This window comes from Chiloscyllium plagiosum, unplaced genomic scaffold (genome assembly GCF_037043375.1).
Source record: "Chiloscyllium plagiosum isolate Xiang-an unplaced genomic scaffold, Cpla_swu_hap1 HiC_scaffold_6, whole genome shotgun sequence".
NCBI classification, from domain to species: Eukaryota; Metazoa; Chordata; class Chondrichthyes; order Orectolobiformes; family Hemiscylliidae; genus Chiloscyllium; species Chiloscyllium plagiosum.
This window is the reverse complement of record NW_028270144.1, coordinates 129492303-129516124: the sequence shown is the minus strand read 5'-3', so window position 1 is coordinate 129516124 and position 23822 is coordinate 129492303. Positions and strand designations below refer to the sequence as shown.

At 43.9% G+C, this 23822-nt stretch overlaps 1 protein-coding gene across 2 annotated transcripts in view; it reads right to left on the bottom strand.

Moving 5' to 3' along the window:
- pgm2l1 (phosphoglucomutase 2-like 1) overlaps positions 1 to 23822 on the bottom strand; it is a 159197-nt gene that overhangs the window by 133413 nt on the left and 1962 nt on the right. The window contains exons 2-3 of one of the 2 annotated variants that reach the window (XM_043692556.2): positions 15821 to 16121; positions 10089 to 10199 (exon numbers count right to left, since the gene is read on the bottom strand). In XM_043692556.2, the coding sequence (XP_043548491.2) occupies positions 10089 to 10199; positions 15821 to 16075 (366 nt within the window). In that variant the 5' untranslated portion in view covers positions 16076 to 16121. The remainder of the gene's footprint in view (positions 1 to 10088; positions 10200 to 15820; positions 16122 to 23822) is intronic. The other variant, XM_043692558.2, reaches the window with a different exon arrangement.

Here is a 23822-nt window from a genome sequence, read left to right as displayed (position 1 = left end):
TTTAACCACGTGGGAAGGGAAATTGCGGTCTCTAAAGAAGGAGGCCATCTGGTGTGTTCTATGGTGGAACTTGTCCTCCTGGGAGCAGATACGGCGGAGGCGGAGGAATTGGGAATACGGGATGGCATTTTTGCAAGAGATAGGGTGGGAAGAGGTGTAATCCAGGTAGCTGTGGGAGTCGGTGGGTTTGTAAAAAATGTCAGTGTCAAGTCGGTCGTCATTAATGGAGATGGAGATGGAGAGGTCCAGGAAGGGGAGGGAGGTGTCAGAGATGGTCCAGGTAAATTTAAGGTCAGGGTGGAACGTGTTGGTGAAGTTGATGAATTGCTCAACCTCCTCGCGGGAGCACGAGGTGGCACCAATGCAGTCATCAATGTAGCGGAGGAAGAGGTGGGGAGTGGTGCCAGTGTAATTACAGAAGATCAACTGTTCTACGTAGCCAACAAAGAGACAGGCATAGCTGGGGCCCATACGTGTGCCCATGGCTACCCCTTTGGTCTGGAGGAAGTGGGAGGATTCGAAGGAGAAATTGTTAAGGGTGAGGACCAGTTCGGCCAAACGAATGAGTGTGTCGGTGGAAGGGTACTGTTGGGGACGTCTGGAGAGGAAAAAACGGAGGGCTTGGAGGCCCTGGTCATGGCGGATGGAGGTGTAGAGGGATTGGATATCCATGGTGAAGATGAGGCATTGGGGGCCGGGGAAACGGAAGTCTTGGAGGAGGTGGAGGGCGTGCTTGGTGCCAGGGAAAACAGCCTATTCAGCCTCTCCCTATAGCTCAAACCCTCCAATCCTGGCAACATCTTTGTAAATCTTTTCTGAACGCTTATCTTTCACAATATCCTTCCTATAGGAGGAAAGCCAGAATTGCACACAATATTCCAAAATTTTTTGATTTGAAAATATCTTCAAAAAATCAGAGAAAAGCATTATGAAGTTGCTGGTCAAATGGAGAAAACCAGTTGGAGGATGGTGTTGTTTGAATTGAAGGTGGAAAATAAAATTAATTCAGAAGACAGACAAAAAAATCATAAATTCTATCATCTGTCCTGCAAGTGAGAGCCACACTTTTTTTTTATAAATTTTAATCTATCCTTGATGTCTTCCAAGTTAACACAGCTTCTTTATTGAAATATTTTGATGTTCCACACAATGGCATGCCCAGCTGATAGCTAATTTTCACCAGAACAGTTGATGTAATCTAGCATCTTGCTGATAATTAATGGTTAGTGTTGGAGCTCCTGTGCATTGGTTGCAGGCTTGTTTTATTACTTGAAGAGTACATGATGACTGCAACTGGACTTGCAAATCTGTATTTGCTGCTTTTGATGCGTCCCAACTACTGCAGGGAAATCAATTACAGATTAGCTGATCTCTCAGGCAATAAAAAGAAAAAAGACTTGCAATTATAAAGCATCTGACCAACCACCAGAGCTCCCAATATACTTTCCAGCCAAAAACGTACCTCTTAATTCTTGTCAATATTGTAATGTAAGAGTCAGAACAGGCAATTTGCACACAGCAAAATCCACAAACAACAATGCAATAATCATGAGAAACTCTGCTTCTGAGACATTGGTTGAAGGATCAACATTGACCTCAGAACGACAGGGATAAATCTTCTCTTAAAATTGTGACAGTCGATTCTTAAGCATCGACCTAAAGGGTAGATGCAGCCTCAACTTAAATGTATCACTCAAAAGAAACACCTCTGACAATGCAGCAGTCCCTCAATACTAGGCGAAAGTGAGGACTGCAGATGCTGGAGATTAGAGTCAAGATTAGAGTGGTGCTGGAAAAGCACAGCAGGTAGGGTAGCATCTGAGGAACAGGAAAACTGACGTTTCGGGCAGGAGCCCTTCATCAGGGAACTCCTGATGAATGGCTCCTGCCCGAAACGTCAATTTTCCTGTTCCTTGGATGCTGCCTGACCTGCTGTGCTTCTCCAGCACCACTCCCTCAGTACTGCCTCGGCTTAATTATTTATCCTCAAGTCCTTGTATTGGACTTGAAGGCTGATTTTCTGGCTCCATTCCTCATCCTACCAAGTGAACAACGGCTGCTCATTAGATTACTTACGATTAGATTACTTACAGTGTGGAAACAGGCCCTTCGGCCCAACAAGTCCACACCGCCCCGCCGAAGCGCAACCCATCCATACCCCTACATTTACCCCTTACCTAACACTATGGGCAATTTAGCATGGCCAATTCACCTGACCTGCACATCTTTGAACTGTGGGAGGAAACCGGAGCACCCGGAGGAAACCCACGCAGACACGGGGAGAACGTGCAAACTCCACACAGTCAGTCGCCTGAGGCGGGAATTAAACCCGGGTCTCTGGCACTGTGAGAAAGCAGTGCTAACCACTGTGCCAACGTGCCGCCCACGAGATCCTCAAGATCGTCTGAGCTTTCAGTCACCTACCCTCTCACACCAACCTCACCCTCCTACAGTGGTCCAGAGGTTTGAGGAAGATCACATCGTTCAATTAGTCATTGTGCAATTTTTATGACTAAGGGCAGATTTCCAATCATTTATCATAAACTTGGTTCTCATTTCCTTTTGCTAAAATTGGTATCTACATTGGTTAGTCCTGCGATCTAGAATTCTGCCAAAAGATCACAAAGCTGGATCATACATTAATTTGGTCACTCTCTCTCTGTAAATGCTGCCAGACCCACGAGCAGAGGTCAAAATATTCCCCCTCCCTAAGGTTTCACTAGAGACTTCCTCAAGGTTTATTTTTGATTTTCAGGTTTGCGGGGTCCTTTATCATTCCCACTAATTTCTTGATTAGGTGAAGTCATGCCTTAACATTAGTTTCTGGATTTGTGCCTTTTTTTCCCTCCTTAACACAGAAAATGTAGTACAAAGCCTGCATGTACATATGATCTTTTAACTTGGAATCTATAAATAAGGGCAATAGAAAAAGAACTGGATGCTGAAGGTTTGAAACAAAAACAGAAATTGCTGGAAAAAACTCAGCAAATAAAGCAAAGTTAGCATTTTGAATCTAGCGATGGAGAATCACCAAGCTGAAAACAAATCTGTAAGGCAATTTCAATTATCAGTAAGAATAATAGGGTGGTTGAGAGAGGGGATTTTAACTTTCCAAACATAGACTGGGACTGCCATAGTGTTAAGGGTTGGATGGAGAGGAATTGGTTAAGTGTGTACAAGAACATTTTCTGATTCAGTTTGTGGATGTACCTACTAGGCAAGGTGCAAAACTGGACCTACTCTTCGGAAATAAGGTAGGGCAGGTGACTGAGGTGTCAGTGGGGGAGCACTTTGGGGCCAGCGACCATAATTCTGTTAATTTTAAAATATTGATGGAAAAGGATAGAGCAGATCGAAAAGTTGAAGTTCCAAATTGCAGAAAGGCCAATTTTGACAGTATTAGGCCACAAGGATCGGTGCTGGGCCCTCTACTTTTTGTCATTTACATAAATGATTTGGATGCGAGCATAAGGAGGTACAGTTAGTAAGTTTGCGGATGACACCAAAATTGGAGGTGTAGTGGACAGCAAAGAGGGTTACCTCAGATTACAACAGGATCTGGACCAGATGGGCCAACGGGCTGAGAAGTGGCAGATGGAGTTTAATTCAGATAAATGTGAGGTGCTGCATTTTGGGAAAGCAAATCTTAGCAGGACTTATACACTTAACGGGAAGGTCCTAGGGAGTGTTGCTGAACTTTGGAGTGTAGGTTCATAGTTCCTTGAAAGTGGAGTCACAGGTAGATAGGATAGTGAAGGCGGCGTTTGGTATGCTTTCCTTTATTGGTCAGAATACTGAGTACAGGAGTTGGGAGGTCATGTTGCGGCTGTACAGGACATTGGTTAGGCCACTGTTGGAATATTGCGTGCAATTCTGGTCTCCTTCCTATCGGAAAGATGTTATGAAACTTGAAATGGTTCAGAAAAGATTTACAAGGATGCTGCCAGGGTTGGAGGATCTGAGCTACAGGGAGAGGCTGAATAGACTGGGGCCGAGGGGTGACCTTATAGAGATGTACAAAATTATGAGGGGCATGGATAGAATAAATAGACAAAGTCTTTTCCCTAGGGTTGGGGAGTCCAGAACTAGAGGGCATAGGTTTAGGGCGAGAGGGAAAAGATATAAAAGAGACCTACGGGGCATCTTTTTCACGCAGAGGGTGGTACGTGTATGGAATGAGCTGCCAGAGGATGTGGTGGAGGCTGGTACAATTGCAACATTTAAAAGGCATTTGGGTGGGTATATGAATAGGAAGGGTTTGGAGGGATATGGGCCGGGTGCTGGTAGGTGGGACTAGATTGGGTTGGGATAACTGGTCAGCATGGATGGGTTGAACCGAAGGGTCTGTTTCCATGCTGTACATCTGTATGACTCTATAACTTTCAAAAGGGGACTGAGGGCAGATATTCGCAGGTAAAGGGACAGCTGGAAAATGGGAAGCCTTCAGAAATTAGATAACGAGAGTCCAGAGAAAGTATATTCCTGTGAAAGGAAAGGCCGGTAGGTGTAGGGAATGCTGGATGACTAAAGAAATTGAGGGCTTGATTAAGAAAAAAAGCAAGCATATGTCAGGTATAGACAGGATAGATCAAGTGAATTCTTAGAAGAGTACAAAGGCAGTAGGAGTATACTTAAGAGGGAAATCAGGAGGGCAAAAAGGGGACATGAGATAGCTTTGACAAATAGATTTAAGGAAATCCAAAGGGCTTTTACAAATACATTAAGAACAAAAGAGTAACTAGGGTGACAATAGGGCCCCTCAAGGATCAGCAAAGCGGCCTTTGTGTGGAGCTACAGAAAATGGGGAATACACTAAACAAGTATTTTGCATCAGTGTTTACTGTGGAAAAGGAGATGGTGACATCTTGAAAAATGCCCATATTACAGAGAAGGAAGTGCTGGATGTCTTGAAATGCATAAAAGTGGATAAATCTCCAGGATCTGATCAGGTGTACCCTAGAACTCCGTGGGAAGCTATTGAGTTATTTGTATCATCGATAGTCACAGGGAGATGCCAGAAGACTGGAGGTTGGCTAACGTGGTGCCACTGTTTAAGAAGGGTGGTAAGGACAAGCCAGGGAACTATAGACCGGTGAGTGATGTCAGTAGTGGGCAAGTTGTTAGAGGGAATCCGGAGGGACAGGATGTACATTTGGAAAGGCAAGGACTGATTAGGGATAGTCAACATGGCTTTGTGTGTGGGAAATCATGTCTCACAAACTTGATTGAGATTTTTGAAGTAGTAACAAAGACGATTGATGAGGGCAGAGCGGTAGATGTGATCGATATGGACTTCAGTAAGGCGTTCAACAAGATTCCCCATGAGAGACTGATTAGCAAGGTTAGATCTCATGGAAGACAGGGAGAACTAGCCATTTGGATACAGAACTGGCTCAAAGGTAGAAGACAGAAGGTGGTGGAGGAGAGCTGTTTTACAAACTGGAGGCTATTGGAGTGCCACAAGGATCAGTGCTGGGTCCACTACTTTTCATCATTTATATAAATGATTTGGATGTGAGCATAAGAGGTATAGTTAGTAAGTTTGCAGATGACACCAAAATTGGAGGTGTAGTGGACAGCAAAGTGGGATTTTGGTCAGATGGGCCAATGAGCTGAGGCTTGGCAGATGGAGTTTGATTTAGATAAATGTGATGAGCTGCATTTTGGGAAGCAAATCTTAGCAGGACTTATACACTAATGTCTAGATTAGAGTGGTGCTGAAAAGCACAGCAGTTCTGGCAACATCCGAGGAGCAATAAAATCGACGTTTCGGGTAAATGCCCTTCATCAGGAATACAGTATTCCTGATTAAGAGCTTTTGCCAGAAACGTCGATTTTACTGCTCCTCGGATCTGCCTGAACTGCTGTGCTTTTCCAGCACCACTCTAATCTAGACTCTGGTTTCCAGCATCTGCAGTCATTGTTTTTACATTATACACTTAATGGTAAGGTCCTCAGGAGTGTTGCTGAACAAAGGGACCTTGGAGTGCAAGTTCATAGCTCCTTGATAGTGGAGTCACAGGTAGATAGGATAGTGAAGGCGGCATTTGGTATGCTTTCCTTTATTGGTCAGAGTATTGAGTACAGGAGTTGGCGTGTCATGTTGCGACTATACAATACATTGGTCAGACCACTGTTGGAGTATTGCATGCAATTCTGGTCTCTTTCCTATCGGAAAGATGTTGCCAGAATTGGAGGATTTGAGCTATTGGGAGAGGTTGAATAGGCTAGGGCTGTTTTCCCTGGAACGTCGTGGCTGAAGGGTGACTTTATTGAGGTTTATAAAATCATGAGGGGCATGGATAGGATAAATAGGCAAAGTCTTTTCCCTGGGGTGGGGGAGTCCAGAACTATAGGGTATAGGCTTAGGGTGAGAGGGGAAAGATATAAAAGAGACCTATGAGGCAACATTATCACACAGTGGGTGGTAGGTGTATGGAATGAGCTGCCAGAGGAAGTGGTGAAGGCTGGTACAATTACAATATTTAAAAAGCATCTCGATGGGTATATGAATAGGAAGGGTTTGGAGGGATATGGGGCAGGTGCTAGCAGGTGGGACGAAATTGGTTTGTGATATCTGGTCGGAATAGATGAGTTGGACGGAAGGGTTTGTTTCCACGCTGTACATCTCCATGACTCCATGATTCTTGTTCTCGATTCTGCCACGAGAGGAAACCTTTCATCGTCTACTATGTCAAGTCCCTAAGAATCTTGCGTGTTCAATAAAGGTCGCATTCATTCTTCTAAATTCCAATGAGTACAGGCCTAAACTACTCAAGTTCTCCTCAAGACAGTCCATCCGTATTCTCGAAGTCATACTCATTACTTGTCCTAATACTTAATTTTGTATCAAATACTTTGTATATTCACTACCCAAGTCGTTAACATACCTGTAAATAATTGTGATCCCAACGCTGATCTCTGTGACAGACCAATAGTCAGTTTGCCATCCTGAAAATGTCCCTTTTATCCCAACAGTCTATTTGTTACACAATCCTCTATGCTAATACACTAACTTGAAATCATGAGCTCTTACCAAGTAGGAGAAAGTGAGGACTGCAAAGGCTGGAAGTGAGTAGAAAAGAGCCGCACTGGAACAGCAAGTCAGGCAGCATCCAAGGAGCAGGAAAAATCGACATTTCGAGCACATGCCCTTCCTGACGATGAAGGGCTTATACTTGAAATGTCAATTCTCCTATTCCTTGGATGCTGACTGACCTGCTGTGTTTTTCCAGCACCACACTTTTCAGTTATTATCAAGTATCCTAACAGGGGGTACCTTATCAAAACCCAAAAGTTTTTTTTTAGATTTCAAAAATATACTTTATTCATAAAAACATCTTTGTATATATACATAGTCACATAAGCAGTTTGGTCCTGTACGGTTGCAAATGAAGAAAATAAATATTGGAGTTTGATTCTATCCAACAAACAAACCAAAGGCATCTCTTACTTATGCAAGATTATATTTACACATAATTTGCGAAGGTCCTGAAATCCTGAAAATCCAAATATTAAATAACAGAACCATATGGTGATTGGAGAATCGGGGTGACTTTTCTCTTTTTAGTCACCGTCATGATAAATTCTGGGAAAATTCAATGTGGGCCTTGATGGATAAGTTTGCTGTTCATTTTACCTGCTGAGCCATTCTTGCATTTTCAGTTTTTTTTTGTTTCAGATGATGACTGTGCACAGTACTTTGCTTTTGTTTAATAATTTACTCTGTTTCAGTATTGGGTAAAATTGGGTCTCGTTACTTCTCATTGTACAGTGCAGTAGATTTGGGATCAAAATAGAATATGCTGGAAATATTTAGCAGGTAAGGCAGTGTTTCTGGAAAGGGAGGCTGCTATCTTTGTTTGAGAGGGGTAGGGAAAGAAGAGATGGTGGGACAAGGACAAAAGGAACATCTGTGATAAGGTGAAAGACAGAAGAGACTCCGAAGAATTACAGGACCAAACAGAATGGTGCTGTAGCAAAAAAAAAAAAGCCATAGGCAGGTAAGGAAAGAAAAAAAAAAAACAAAGCATGGAAAAGGACACAAACAAAAACTAAACTTAAGGTCTGACCTAGGACACAGTTAGGCTTTTCACTTTGGATGGAAACAATCTAATGAAATGCACACTGCAAATGTAACACCAGAGAGTTTCAAATTTCATTTATGTGAGCAAATTGTCTTTTCCTATCCTGGTTGACTATCTGGGTTGTCTGCAGAGATGACATTGCAGTAACCTTACAATCCCCCACCAATTTTAATTTGATGTTTCATTCGACCTTCATATGTTAGGAGATGTCAGAAGTACATGCTTGTAATTTTCATCAATACAAATTATAAGTCGATAAAAAATAAATAAATCAAACAGAAACTAATTATTCTCCTCAAAGTAACCTAATTATCAGCCTTGTCACCATATTTCCAGCAGTACTGAAGCAGCATCACTAAACTAGTCACTCTACATTAGAGAACTCTTCATCAACAAGCCATCAATGGCTCTATTAAACATTAAAAAAAAGCAGGTCATTCAGTCCCTAAAGCCATTCAATTAAGTCACAGTCAATCTGCATCTAACTCCATTTACAGCTGCCATTGTTCCATATTCCTCGATGCCGTTAAATAACAAAATAAAAACTTGAAGGGGGGGCTCTGGCCTGAAACGTTGATTTTCCTGCTCCTCAGATGCTGCCTGACCTGCTGTGCTTTTCCAACAACACACTCATCTCTGATCTCCAGCATCTGAAGACCTCACTGTCTCCAACAAAAAAAAACTGTTAATAGCTGTGTTGAAACATGCAAGTGATAAAGCTTTCCCAGCCTTCTGAGAGAGAATCCAAAGTTTCTATTATCCCATAAAAAGGTTTTACTTCTAAAGCCCACCTTAAATTAGAAAATCAGTGCCTTCTAAATGCCCCTGCGGTGTCCATACTTTGCTTTAAAAGATTCCTCAGTCAAATTTTGGGATGCCGTGGTGGAAGTGGTTGGCATTGCTGCTTCACAGCACTAGGGACTCCGGTTCAATTCCAGTCTTGGGCGACTGTTGGTGTGGAGCTTGCACATTATTCCCAGTGACTACACAGGTTTCTGTCTGGTGTTCCAGTTTCCTCCCACAGTCCAAAGATGTGCAGGTTAGGTGGATTGGCTGTGCCAAACACCCCATGTGTAGACTCAATGGGCTAAATGGCCTCTTTCTGCACTGTGGGAATTATATACATCAACCCCCTCAGGGGAAATCGCCAGTGGCCTAATCCATCAACCCCCTCTCCTCCCAACAGGGAAACCTCCAATGGCCCAACCCATCAACCTCCTCTACCCCTCCAACAGGGGGACCACCAATGGCCCAACCCATCAACCTCCTCTCCCCCACAACAGAGGGACCTCCAATGGTCAAACCCATCAACCTCCTCTCCCCCACAACAGGGGGACCTCCAATGGTCAAATACATCAACCTCCTCTCCCCCACAACAGGGGGACCTCCAATGGTCAAATCCATCAACCTCCTCTCCCCCACAACAGGGGGACCTCCAATGGTCAAATCCATCAACCTCCTCTCCCCCACAATAGGGGGACCTCCAATGGTCAAACCCATCAACCTCCTCTCCCCCACAACAGAGGGTCCTCCAATGGTCAAACCCATCAACCTCCTCTCCCCCACAACAGAGGGACCTCCAATGGTCAAATACATCAACCTCCTCTCCCCCACAACAGAGGGACCTCCAATGGTCAAACCCATCAACCTCCTCTCCCCCACAACAGAGGGTCCTCCAATGGTCAAACCCATCAACCTCCTCTCCCCCACAACAGAGGGACCTCCAATGGTCAAATACATCAACCTCCTCTCCCCCACAACAGGGGGACCTCCAATGGTCAAACCCATCAACCCATCTGCCCAGCGGCCCCATACCATCAGTCGCCCGGTGGTGCTTCGCGCGTTACCAACAGCAACGCGTTTAAATGCTACCAGACCCAGCGCGTGCAGCACAGAAACAGCCGCCGGGAAAGGGAGCCGGTAACCAAACACAAACAAAGTGCTACAGCGGTTTGCAGTGTTAATTCTGGCAGAGGGGTAAATAAGAGTGTGTAGCCTGACCTGGTCCCACAGCAGCCATTGGCAGAGAGCCCGCTCCAGCTCCTGGTCTCCATCACGGTGGGTATCCCCTTGCAGCGGGTTCGCGTTCACATCCTGCGTACAGTCTCCCATCTCCACGAGAGAGGGAAGGAAACCGGACCACAAACCAACGCAATTTAAAACAAAACCAGACACACAGTTAAAAAGGCTCCCCTCGCGTCACCTAGTCCGTCAGTGACAGCGACGCCACCACCTCATACGGACGGCACCTCAACCACAGGCGCTGGGCTTTCTTACCGTAGCCTCCCCGTGCATGTCAATCTGCGCACGCGCAGAGGCCGCCATGGTTGTAGCCTTTGCGCCCTGGTTGTTGCGGGATGTGGCGAGATAGCGGACTACAAAACCCGTCAGGCACCGCGCCGCCCCGGTTTCCAAGGGAACGTGAGGCTAACCGCACGAGGAGGGCGGGCACTATGTTCACCTCACGCGCCTTTCGGGTATTGACGTTTTCTATCGCCTAACACGTAAGTAATGATCGGGCTGCAGGACTACAAAACCCACAATCCCTTGTACAATACACCCCCAGGCCCCACCCCGCGCTCACTGATGTGCACGCCTGATCTATGTTGCTCTCACGCCTGTAGCACATGGCTGCTGACGTTTTTCAAGTTGTTTCATGTTTACAAAAGACTTTAAGATTCTCTTCTTATTTTCTGACAACAACTGACAAGTTTAATATCATCAGCATTAGATGTTACTCTATGCTTCAAAATTTAGGTCATTTTTGTACAACATATCAAAAAATAAACAGTGGTCCTTTCAATGAATCTGCTGGAAGACCACATCTTGCAGTCTGAAAAATAACCATTTATGGCAACACGTTCAGCAAAACGTTGTTTGTACTGCTGATCATGCTATTCCATGAACCTTAATTTTGTTAACCAGTCTTGTGCCACTTTGTCAAATACTTTTAAAAATACATCCATATACATTAATTGATTGTTCCATCTAGTGGATGGTATCAAACAAGATGCCCCATTGACCACTCCCTACTTGCCAGTCATACACAGCACAGAAATAGACCCTTTGGTTCTATCAATCCTGGCGTAACATAATCCCAAACTAATCACATCTGCCTGGTCCATATCCCTCCAAACCGGTCCTATTTGCGTACTTCTTTAATTGTCTTTTAAATGAAACTGTGCCCACACCCACCACTTCCTTAGGAAGTTCATTCCACACACTAACCTGTGGAAACAACCTGCCCCTCATGCCAGTAATACTGAACTATTAAACATATGCAAGATTCAGGGTACTATTTCCAAAATTAGATGCCAGTCTGCTACCATGGAATCTAGAACAGGAAGGCACACTCTCAGAAAAAGGGGCCAATCATTTAACGTGATGAGGAGAAATTTCTTCAGTCAAACAGTTGTAAATCTTTAGAATTCTGTACCAAGAGGCTTGTAGGTGATTGTTGAATACAGTTAAAACTGGGATAAACATTGACAATAAATGCTGGTGCAGCTAATGACACCTATGAGCCAAGAGTGAATAAATAAAAATCTTTGGTCTTTCCTGGAACCTAGCATTTTGGAGAACACACAGTAGAGTGGAGTTGATGCCGAAGATCAGCCATGATCGTATTGAATGGTAAAGCAAGTTCAGTAAGTCAAATGCTCTTTCCATACTTTTTTTTTAAAAACAGGGGCAGAAGTAATCCAGTTTACTGTTCCAGTTTGCCGGATGTCCCTGGAGAAGGAGCATGCGGTGTCCACCAACACTCTCAAGATTTTCAGGGAAAGGTGGGCACTGCAGAGAGTGGAGTGTATTATTCCTCCCCAACTCAATTTTGATTTGATCCCTGCCCTCCCCTTCACTGTATGATCATGCAGCAATTCCCTCTGAGAAGGGCACTGCTTGTCACTGGCCGCCCTGGTGTTTCCTTTCTTCCTGGTGGCAGAAATTGACTAAAGAAAATAAACAGGGGAGTACGTCCAGAACTGGGTGTTCTTGGAGAAGGAGCATGCAGTATCTACCAATTCCCTCTAACTGTTCAGGGAGAGGTGGGCACCGCAGGGAATGCAGTGTCTTATTTCCCCCGCCAATTCTATTTTGATTTACGGTGCCCTTCCCTCCACTTTTTGATCACACAGCATTGCCCTTTGATGTGAAGGGCACTGCTTGTCACTGCCTACTTGGGTGTTTCCTTTCTTCCTGGTGGTGGAAATTGAATAAAGATTTGTACACCTGTTCATTTTCACTGTGTCTCACACCTACACACACACATGGGTGCTGGGGAAAATATAAGCATTACTGCAGTTAGCCTGTAGTGTGGGGGTCAGAAAGAAAAAAAACAGGAGATAAGAATCTCCTCAAAAACAATAAAATATAAGCACTACCACACTTAGACGGTAGTGTGGGGGTAAAATAGAAAGAAAGGAAAAAAATATAAACAGGGGAGTACATTCGGGCCTGGGTGTCCTTGGAGAAGGAGCATGCGGTGTCTACTAACTCCCTCGAACTGTTCAGGGAGAGGTGGGCACCGCAGGGAATGGAGTGCTTTATTTCCCCCTCCAATTCTATTTTGATTTAAACCCTACACTTCCCTTCATATTTTTGATCACGCAGCATTGCCCTTTGATGAGAAGGGCACTGCTTGTCACTGGCCACCCCAGTGTTTTCTTTCTTCCTGGTGGTGGAAATTGAATAACGATTTGTACACCTGTTGTCTTTCACTGTGTCCTACACCTGCACACACACCACATGGGTGCTGGGGAAAATATAAGCACTACCGCAGTTAGGCTGTAGTGTGGGGGTAAGAAGGAAGAAAATATATAACCAGAAAAAAAATAAACAGGGGAGTATGTCCCGGCCCAGGAGTCCTTGGAGAAGGAGCACGCAGTGTCTCCCAATACCCTCGAGGTATTCAGGGAGAGGTGGGCACCGCAGTATATTTCCCCCTTGGACTCTATTTTGATTTAATTGCAGCCACCCTCCCTTTTCACTCTTTGATCACTCAGCATTGCGCTTTGTTGAGGAGGGCAATGGTTGTCACTGGTCACTTGGGTGTTTTCTTTCTTCCTGGTGGTGGAATATAAATAAAGTTTTATGCACTCCGTGATCAGTGTGTCTTACACCTACATAACATAATAAAAAGGGGACCGTGAAAAAACCCTATAAACAGGGGATTTAGAATCTCCTCAGTTCAGGGGAAATGAACTCTGAGCTGGCTGTCCATAGCCAGTGTACTGTGCATAGGTAAATAAAGGGTGACTTGGTGACAGGATACCAGCCTCTGTGCAGTTATTTCAACCAACAAGCTAGAAAAATGCTGTCTCACCTGTAAATTAGCAGTTGAAGAAAAGCTGGCAGAAAGGAAAACTCTCCCTTCCCTCGCTCAGTAATTAGGAAAAACAAATTCTTAAAGCAAAACCGGTATTTAAAAAAAAGTTTCTTCTCAGTGAAATGTTTGAAAAAGAAACCAAAATTTTCAGATATCAGAACTCCTCACAATTTCCCATCTGAAATCCGTTCTAAAGATCTTTCATTATTTAACTGCAGCCTTGTTGATGATAGTCCAAATGAATGTGAAAAGTCATGTTGTTCTATCAGTTTAGTTTGGAAAAAGTGAGGACTGCAGATACTGGAGATCAGGGTCAAGAGTGTGGTGCTGGAAAAGCACAGCAGGTCAGGCAGCATCAGAGGAGTAGGACAGTCAACGTTTCAGGCATAAGACCTTCATCAGGAATGAGGCTTGTGGGCTGGGGGGGGGGGGCATGGATAAATGGATAATGGGGGGGGGGGGGGGGGTTAGGGCTGGGAAGAAGGAAGCTGGGAATGTGATAGATAGACACTACCTCATGCTCCCACGAGGAGGTTGAACAGTTCATTAACCACAAACACCTTCCACCCTGACCTCAAATTCACCTGAACTATCTCGGACACCTCCCTCCCATTCCTGGACCTCTCCATCTCCAGCGACCACCTTGACACGGACATTTACTACAAACGCACCGACTCCCACAGCTACCTGGACTACACATCCTCCCATCTTATTTCCTGTAAAGACACCATCCTTATTCCCAATTCCTCTACCTCCACCACATCTGTTCCCAGGAGAACCAATTGCACCACAGAACATCCCAGATGACCTCCTTCTTCAAGGACCGCAATTTCCCCTCCCACGTGGTCGACAATGCCTTCCAGTGCATCTCTTCCACTTCCCGCACCAACACCCTTGAACCCCACCCCTCCAATCACAACAGGGACAGAAGCCCCTGGTCCTGACTTTCCATTCCACCAACTTCTGTATACATTGCATCATCCTCCGCCACTTCCACCACCTACAAACAGACCCCACTACCAGAGATAGATTTCCCTCCCCAACCCAATCAGCATTCTGGAGAACATTCCCTTTGCGACTCTGTCAGATCCATGCCCCCAACCACTGCTCCCCCCCCACCTGGCACCTTCCCCTGCCACCACAGGAAGTGCAAAACCTGAACCCACACCTCTCTCCTCATCTCCGTCCAAGGCCCCAAGGATCTTTCCACATTAGACAGAAATTTATCTATACTTACATGTACGTCATCGACTGTATCCGTTGCACCCAATGCGATCTCCTCTACTTCGGGGAGACAGGATGTCAACTTGCAGATTGTTTCAGAGAACATCTATGAGGCACCCACACCAACTAACCCCACCGGCCCGTGGCTGAACATTTAACTCCCCCATTGCCAAATCCTTACCACCGGATGCATGGAGGAAGAACGCCTCATCTTCCACCTTGGAACCCTGCAACCACACGGGATCAATGTGGATTTCACCACAATGTGGTTTCCTCAGTTCCCCTCCCTCACCTTATCCCAATCCCAAGCCTCCAACTCAGCACCGCCCCCTTGACCGCTCCTACCTGTCCATCTTCCTTTCTTCCCACCCATCAGCTCCACCCTCCCCCTCCAACTTACCAGTTCCACCCAGATCTTCATCTTCCTATCACATTCCCAGCTACCTTCATGCCAACTCCACCCTCCCCCATTTATCTCTCAGCTCCCCCGGCCGAGAAGCCTCATTCCTCATGAAGGGCTTGTGCTCGAAATGGTGATTCTCCTGCTCCTCAGATGCTGCCTGACCTGCTGTGCTTTTCCAGCACCACATTCTCGACCATCATTTTAGTTTGAATTGTTGATCCACAAGGGTTTTTCCCACCTAATTGTTACACACTCAGTATATATTGCAGAGCATTAAAATACAGTTAAGACAAGCTGACAATGTGTGTGCATTAGGATTAAAAGGGATATAGTTTAAAACCGTATAGTAATGTTAATAAACCATTCTGCCACTTGTAGAAACAATAAGTTTGTTGATAATAAACAAATTAATTTTAAGTATATTTTATTGCCTGGTGAATGTATCCTTTGTTCTAGGTAGCAGTAATAAAGAGAAACCAATTGACTGTTTTGGTGATAGCCTTTTATACAGCTTGAAACAGTTGGACCTGATTTCCAGTGCACCCCCCCCTCCCCAAATCAGTCTCAACACCATGAAGCAGATAACTGCCCACCTCCCTCAGCAGGAAAGCACTCCAAAACATCAACAATTATAAAAAACCAAGAGCGCAGGGGAAACAGAGTGGGTCTGGCAACATCTGTGGAGGGAGAAAAACAGTCAACAGTTCGAGTCAGATGATTCTTCTTTGGAATCAAAGTCATTAGACATAAAATGTTATTGACATCTGCTGCCAGACTCACCGAATTCCTCCAGCATTTTGTTTTAAACTCTTCATTAGCATTCCTGATAAAAGAGCTTATGCTCGAAACATCAGCTCTCCTGCTCCTCGGATGCTGCTGGACCGGCTGTGCTTTTCCAGCACCACACTCTTCAACTCTGATCTCCAACATCTGCATTGCTATCAGTTTCTTTCTCAAAGTTAGTAGTTTCATATCATTGGTGTCCTTGCACTTGTATTCTGCACCTGGTTTGGAGAGTTCCACTCTATCCCACATACTCCAGCAGGTCTGTCAAACCACGGCTGATTGAATCTTCACAATGCTCAAGCATAAAGAGTTAGACACAGCTATATAGCATGACCCAAAACATCTCAATACAAGTAACCCTGACCTGTTGTCTTAGTTCAACCCCGAGGTGCTTAAAGTTTGGCAATTGGTGTGTGTTAAGCAACAAGCCCACCCAAGGAAGTCAAACCGCTTAGGACATTTCAAGCAGAATTAGCCATGTTCCGTGTTCCTTGTTGCAATGAGGGACCCTTCCAACAAAGGGCCTGAGGTATGACATGACAATGAGTGCTTACAGTTATTTCGCATTACTGGTTACCTCCTACTGGTGTGTCTCAATACATGTTTTATGTGTGCACGCACACATACACTGTTGGGCATGCTCTTACTTGCATTAAATGGCACAAGTGAAAGGCAACCTATGTCATACTACCAGGGTTTGTCTCATGTGGGCAGATATAACTCATTAGGTGCTGTTACCACTGCACTAATTATGGCTAACCATAGCCTACTGGAGCTGTGCTTCAGGAATTGAGAGCCCTGTGGCAACGAATGTCACTTAATTTTGTAAAATTCATTCATTTGTACGACTGGATGTCACTGGCTAGGCCAGCACTTATTGCCCATTCCTCGGTGGCCTGAAGGTGATGGTGGTCTACCCTCTTGAACTGCTGGAATGTCCAGAGGTAGAGTCACAATGATATTAGAAAAGGCATTCCAGGAAATTGACCCAGCAATACTAAAGGAATGACAATATATTTCAAAGTCAGGCTGGTGAGAGGCTTGGAGGGAATGGAGGTTTTGGTGTTCCCATGTATCTCCTGCCCTTGTCCTTTTAAATAGTAAGGATCATGGAAATGGAAGGTGCTATCAAAGTTTTCTTGGTGAGTTTCAGCAGTGCACCTTGTAGATTACACTATGCTACTGAACATTGGTGAATTTTTATGCGCATTCTTGAACTAGCTATAACCTGAGCCTATCAATATAATTCCTTCTACACTAATTATCCATCGTGAGAGTCCTGCATTAATACAATTTTTGAATTTCAATTGCTTTGCAGCTTATTATGGATCTAACAAAGATGAAGAAGTCTAACAATCAGTGGATGAATATTCAGCCGGAAAACCACTTTTGTTGTCCCACAGCCTCTTAACATAACTGCCCTGCTTTACTCCATTTGGAACCTCCTTCGAAACTTAACATTTTGACAAAGCTTTTACTCATCTGTTTCAATGTCTCCTTCCATACTTTAACTGTGGTTGAAAATTGTCCTGTGAAATGCCCTGGGGTATTCAAACAAAGCTAAGTTTCCTAAGAACAAGCTCAAAAGGAGGACAGGATTAGGGACAATACTTTGGGATACAAGATTTTCAAGGTGTGGCAGTCCTGATTGAAAATCTATGGCACCCCAGCAAAGGATGATGTAATTTAAGGGCCAAAAACAGAACCTATCTAGTTAGAAATGAAATAAATGCTACCGGGTACTTAAAAAGAACGAGGAGGTGGTCATGTAGCACCAATGTGCTTGTGGCTGATCTGTGACTGAATGACATATTTGCCTTTGTCATATATTCATTCAAATGTTTGGTTTAGAAAAATCTATCAATCTCAAATTTAAAAGTTACATTCTTTGTGAGAAAAAAAAAATGTTTTCTAGTTTCATCACAAAGATTTGGTTCTAAAGTTACATTGTGTCCCTAATCCTCAACTCCCCAAAAGCTAGAAACAGGTTGATAGAAAGAAACTAATCAATCTTCCTGAGTATCTTAAGGATGAAGAGGTGACTTGAAAGATTCAAATTTACAATTCAAAACAGACCTTGGCTATTTACCTTATTGATGCCCCTCATGATTTTATAAACTTCTATAAGGTCACCCCTCAGCCTTCGATGTTCCAGGGAAAATAGCCCCAACCTATTCAGCCTCTCCCTGTAGCTCAAACCCTCCAACCCTGGCTACATCTTTGAAAGTCTTTTCTGAATCCTTTCAAGTTTCACAACATCCTTCCTATAGCCGGGAGACCGGAAGTGAACGCAGTGTTCCAAAAGTGGCCTAACCAAAGCCCGTGGTGTTGTTGGAGCTAGTATGTAGGTGTGGAGAGAGAATTGGCTAATGGACAGGAAGCAATGAGTGGGGATAAGGGGTTCCTTTACAAATTTGCAACCTGTGAGCAGTAGGTTTCCACAGGCAACTGTTTACAAGATATGTTAAGGAAGGATTATATTATAGACCCCCTAATAGTCAGAGGGAAATTGAGAAACAAATTTGTTAGATCTCAGCTATCTGTAAGAATAATAGGGTGGTTATGGTAGGGGATTTTAACTTTCCAAACATAGACTGGGACTGCCATAGTGTTAAAGGTTTAGATGGAGAGGAATTTTTAAGTGTGCACAAGACTATTTTCAGATTCAGTATGTGGATGTACCTACTAGAGAAGGTGCAAAACCTGACCTACTCTTGGGAAATAAGGCAGGGCAGGTGACTGAGGTGTCAGTGGGGGAGCACTTTGGGGCCAGCCACCATAATTCTATTAGATTTAAAATGATGGAAAAGGATAGAGCAGATCGAAAAGTTGAAGGTCTAAATTGGAGAAAGGCCAATTTTGACGGTATTGGGCAAGAACTTTCAAAAACTGATTGGGGGCAGATGTTCGTAAAGAGACGGCTGGAAAATGGGAAGCCTTCAGAAATGAGATAACAAGAGTCCAGAGAAAGTATATTCCTGATCGGGTGTAAGGAAAGGCTGGTAGGTATAGGGAATGCTGGATGACTAAAGAAATTGAGGGTTTGGTTAAGAAAAAGAAGGAAGCATATGTAAGGTATAGACAGGATAGATCGAGTGAATCCTTAGAAGAGTATAAAGGCAGTAGGAGTATACTTAAGAGAGAAATCGGGAGGGCAAAACGGGGACGTGAGATAGCTTTGGCAAATAGAATTAAGGAGAATCCAAAGGGTTTTTACAAATATATTAAGGACAAAAGGGTAACAAGGGAGAGAATAGGGGCCCTCAAACATCAGCAAGGCGGCCTTTGTGTGGAGCCACAGAAAATGGGGTAGATATTAAATGAGTACTTTGCATCAGTATTTACTGTGGAAAAGGATATGGAAGATATAGACTGTAGGGAAATAGATGGAGACATCTTGTTAAATGGCCATACTACAGAAGAGGAAGTGCTGGATGTCTTGAAACGGTTAAAAGTGGATAAATTCCCATGACCTGATCAGGTGGACCAGAGAACTCTGTGGGAAGCTAGAGAAGTGATTGCTGGGCTTCTTGCTGAGATATTTGTATCATCGATAGTCACAGGTGAGGTGCCGCAAGACTGGAGGTGGGCAAATGTGTTGCCACTGTTTAAGAAGGGTGGTAAGGACAAGCCAGGGAACTATAGACCAGTGAGCCTGATGTTGGTGGCAGGCAAGTTGTTGGAGGGAATCCTGAGGGACAGGATGCACATGTATTTGGAAAGGCAAGGACTGATTAAGGATAGTCAACATGGCTTTATGTGTGGGAAATCATGCCTCACAAACTTGATTAAGTTTTTTGAAGTAAAAAAGAAGATTGATGATGGCAGAGTGGTAGATGTGATCTGTATAGACTTCAGTAAGGCATTTGACAAGGTTCCCCATGGGAGGCTGATTAGCAAGGTTAGATCTCATGGAATACAGGGAGAACTAGCCATTTGGATACAGAACTGGCTCAAAAGTAGAAGACAGAGGGTGGTGGTGGAGCGTTGTTTTTCAGACTGGAGGCCTGTGACCAGTGGAGTGCCACAAGGATCAGTGCTGGGTCCTCTACTTTTTGTCATTTACATAAATGATTTGGATGCGAGCATAAGAGATACAGTTAGTAGGTTTGCAGATGACACCAAAATTGGAGGTGTAGTGGACAGGGTGAAGAGGGTTACCTCAGATTACAACAGGATCTTGACCAGATGGGCCAATGGGCTGAGAAGTGGCAGGTCGAGTTTAATTCAGATAAATGTGAGGTGCTGCATTTTGGGAAAGCAAATCTTAGCAGGACTTATACACTTAATGGTAAAGTCCTAGGGAGTGTTGCTGAACAAAGAGATCTTGGAGTACAGGTTCATAGCTCCTTGAAAGTGCAATCGCAGGTAGATAGGATAGTGAAGAAGGCGTTTGGTATGCTTTCTTTTATTGGTCAGAGTATTGAGTACAGGAGTTGGGAGGTCATGTTGTGACTGTACAGGACATTGGTTAGGCCACTGTTGGAATATTGCGTGCAATTCTGGTCTCCTTCCTATCGAAAAGATGTTGTGAAACTTGAAAGGGTTCACAAAAGATTTACAAGGATGTTGCCAGGGTTGGAGGATCTGAGCTACAGGGAGAGGCTGAACAGGCTGGGGCTGTTTTCCCTGGAGCATCAGAGGCTGAGGGGTGACCTTATAGAGGTTTACAAAATCATGAGGGGCATGGATAAGATAAATAGGCAAAGTCTTTTCCCCGGGGTCGGGGAGTCCAGAACTAGAGGGCATAGGTTTAGGGTGAGAGTGAAAAGATATAAAAGAGATCTACGGGGCAACTTTTTCACACAGAGGGTGGTACGGGTATGGAATGAGCTGCCAGAGGAAGTGGTGGAGGTTGGTACAATTGCAATATTTAAGAGGCATTTGGATAGGTATATGAATAGGAAGGGTTCGGAGGGATATGGCCAGGTGCTAGCAGGTGGGTCTAGATTGGGTTGGGATATCTGGTCGGCATGGACGGGTTGGACCAAAGGGTCTGTTTCCATGCTGTACATCTCTATGGCTCTATGTGGAGGAAGAAAGTGAATGTACTGTAACCAAATATACCAATGACTAAAATAGGTGGAGAGGCAAATTGTGAGAGTGATACAAACAATTTAGAGAGATATTGAAGTTGTTCATTTTGATAGGGAAAAACAAAAGGACGATATTATTTAAATGGAGAAAAGCTGCAGAAAGTTTCAACATGAATGGACATGGGTAATACTTGTGTACGGAACACAAAACTAGCACATGGGTGCAGCAGGTAATCAACAAGACTCATGGAATGTTGGCCCTTATTTCAAGGGCAACAAAAACAGAACTGCTGGAAAATCTCAGCAAGTCTGGCAGCATCTGTGGAGAGAAATGAGTTAATGTTTCAGGTCCAGTAACCTTTCTTCAGAACCCATTGAGATTTTCCAGTAATTTCGGTTTTTGTGTCCGATTTTCAGCATCCGTAGTTCTTTTGCTTTCTTACATCAAGGCTGTTTGAGTATAAGAACAGGGAAGACTTGCTGCAACTGTACAAGATGCTGGTGAGACCACATTGAGTATTGAGTAGTAGCTTTGGTCCCCTTATTAAAGATATTATTTTACTGGAGGCAATACAGAGAAGGTTCACTACGATTATCCCGGTATGGGAGGGATTGTTTTATGAGCAATGGCTAAACAGGTCAGGACTCTATACTCACTGGAGTCTAGAAGAATGAGAGGTGATCTCATTGAAACATACAGGATTCTTAAGAGGCTTGACAGGGTAAATGCTGAGAGGATGTTTCCCCTCATGGGAGAGTCGAGGACCAGAGAACACAGTCTCAGAATAAAGGAGCGCTAATTTAAGTCAGAGATAAGGGGGATTTCTCCTCTCAGAGGATCGAGTGTCTTTAGAATTCCTTGCCATAGAGAGCTCGGGGGCAGAGTTTATATCTATATTTAAGGCTGAGATAGATCCTTGATTGGTAGGGGAATCAAGGATTATAGGGGAAGGACAGGAAAGTGGACATGAGGAATGTTGGATCAGCCATGATCGTATTGAATGATGGAATTAAAAGGGCTGAATGCTCTACTCCTGTCCCTACTTCTTACGGTTTTAAGTCTATCAGTTCCATGAAGAAAAAGGTGAACATTTCAAGCTGGTGACTTGCCTCTCTATTACAATAATCACAATTCTCCTCACTATAGTCTATCACATCCTTGCCCATTCGTTTAATCTGTTGATATGCTTTTGCAGACTGTTTAGCTTTGTCCACAGTTTCCTTTCCCATCTGGGTTCCATTTGCTGCAAATTGCAGAGCATCCGTTGAAATGCTTTAATTAAAAGTTTATGTATTTAATTAGCTTAGTTCATATTTTTAGCTTAACTAATTATCTGATCTGATTTATTAGATAGCTGGATTAATAAAGTTTATCTTTAATTTGCCCTACACCCACTTCTCCCTGCTCTCTTCGCAGCCTCATCCTTTGACATTGAAGCCATTAATTTCTCTTTTTGCCAAACATCAAATGGTAGAATGGTCATTTAAGGTGGAAGATGGCAAGTGAGCTTATCCAATCTTTGTTTTTTTTAAATACTTCTCACCTTACTTCTGTTGTCTAATGCACAGATTTCACCTGACCTGCTTAATGCTTCCAGAGTTTCCTGTCTCCATTTCAGCTCTCTTGCATCTGCACTTTACCAGAAATGTTCCTAGGCATGAGGGGCTTTAGTCATGTGGAATGAATGGAGAAATTGCAATTATTTTTACAGCAAAACAGTCAAAAGAGGCAAGAGAAAATATCTTTTGACAAAGTGGCTGTTGTGATCTGGAGTGTGATGCCTGGACGCACTTTCAGTCAAAACTTCTCAGATTCACTAACTGGTTATAGCACAGGAAATTGCTCAGCCTATCGTGTCTATTCTAGCTCTTTAAATGAGCAATTCAACTAGTGCCATCACCTGCCTTCTCCCTGCAACCCTATACACTCTTCCTTTTCTGATATGGGCCGGGTGCTGGTCGGTGGGACTAGATTGGGTTGGGGTATCTGGTCAGCATGGACGGGTTGAACCGAAGGGTCTGTTTCCATGCTGTACATCTCTATGACTCTGTAACGATTCACCTCCCTCTTGAATGCCTCCACTGAATCTGCCTCCCAACACGTCAGACAGCAGGTTCTCGATCCTAACCACTTGCTGTGTGAAGCAGTTCCTCAGGACTCCATTGCTTCTTTTGCCAATCCACAAAAGTCAGAGAAGCAGAAGTAGGCCATTTAGTCATCAAGTCTGCTCCATTGTTCAATGAGATTATAGCTGATCTGATAATCAACTCCACTTTCCTGTTTTCCCCCCCAAAATCATTGATTCCCTTATTCATTAAAAAAATCTATCAATCCTCTTTGTCTCTCTATCCTTCCCCCAATGTGAACAGCTTCTCCCTGTTCACCTTTATCAATTCTATTCTCCAGGGAAAATAGTCCCAATTTCTTCAATCCATGTGACTGAAGTAACAAAAGAGCATTGGATAAATACTGACAGGGATTGGTTTTATTGGTTTATGGGGGATATGGCACAGGCAAAATAGCTTCTTCCTGTGCTATATTATCGTGTTTATAAAGTTGCACAATTCAGTGCAGTTGTACATTGCCATCCTCTGGACTTACATGGTACTACAGTAAATGTTCCTCACCAACCTACTGATTTTAATAATTATCTCAAATGATCAACTGAATGATACTCGTGGACCATCTTCAAAGTTTACTCCCTGCACTAGCTAAGCATAGTGGCACGTCAACAACATGCACTGCAATAACTCACCAAAGTACCTTAGACAACAGCTTTCAAACTCACAACCTCTGTCACCAAAAAGGCCAAGGACAGCAGATACATGGAAACATCACCAGCTGCAAGTTTCCTCAAGTTCCCCTAGACAGCAAGCTACTCACCATCCTGACTTGGAAATATAATCAGCGTTCCTTCAGTGTCACTGGTTCAAAATCCAGAACGCTCTCCCTCTCTCCC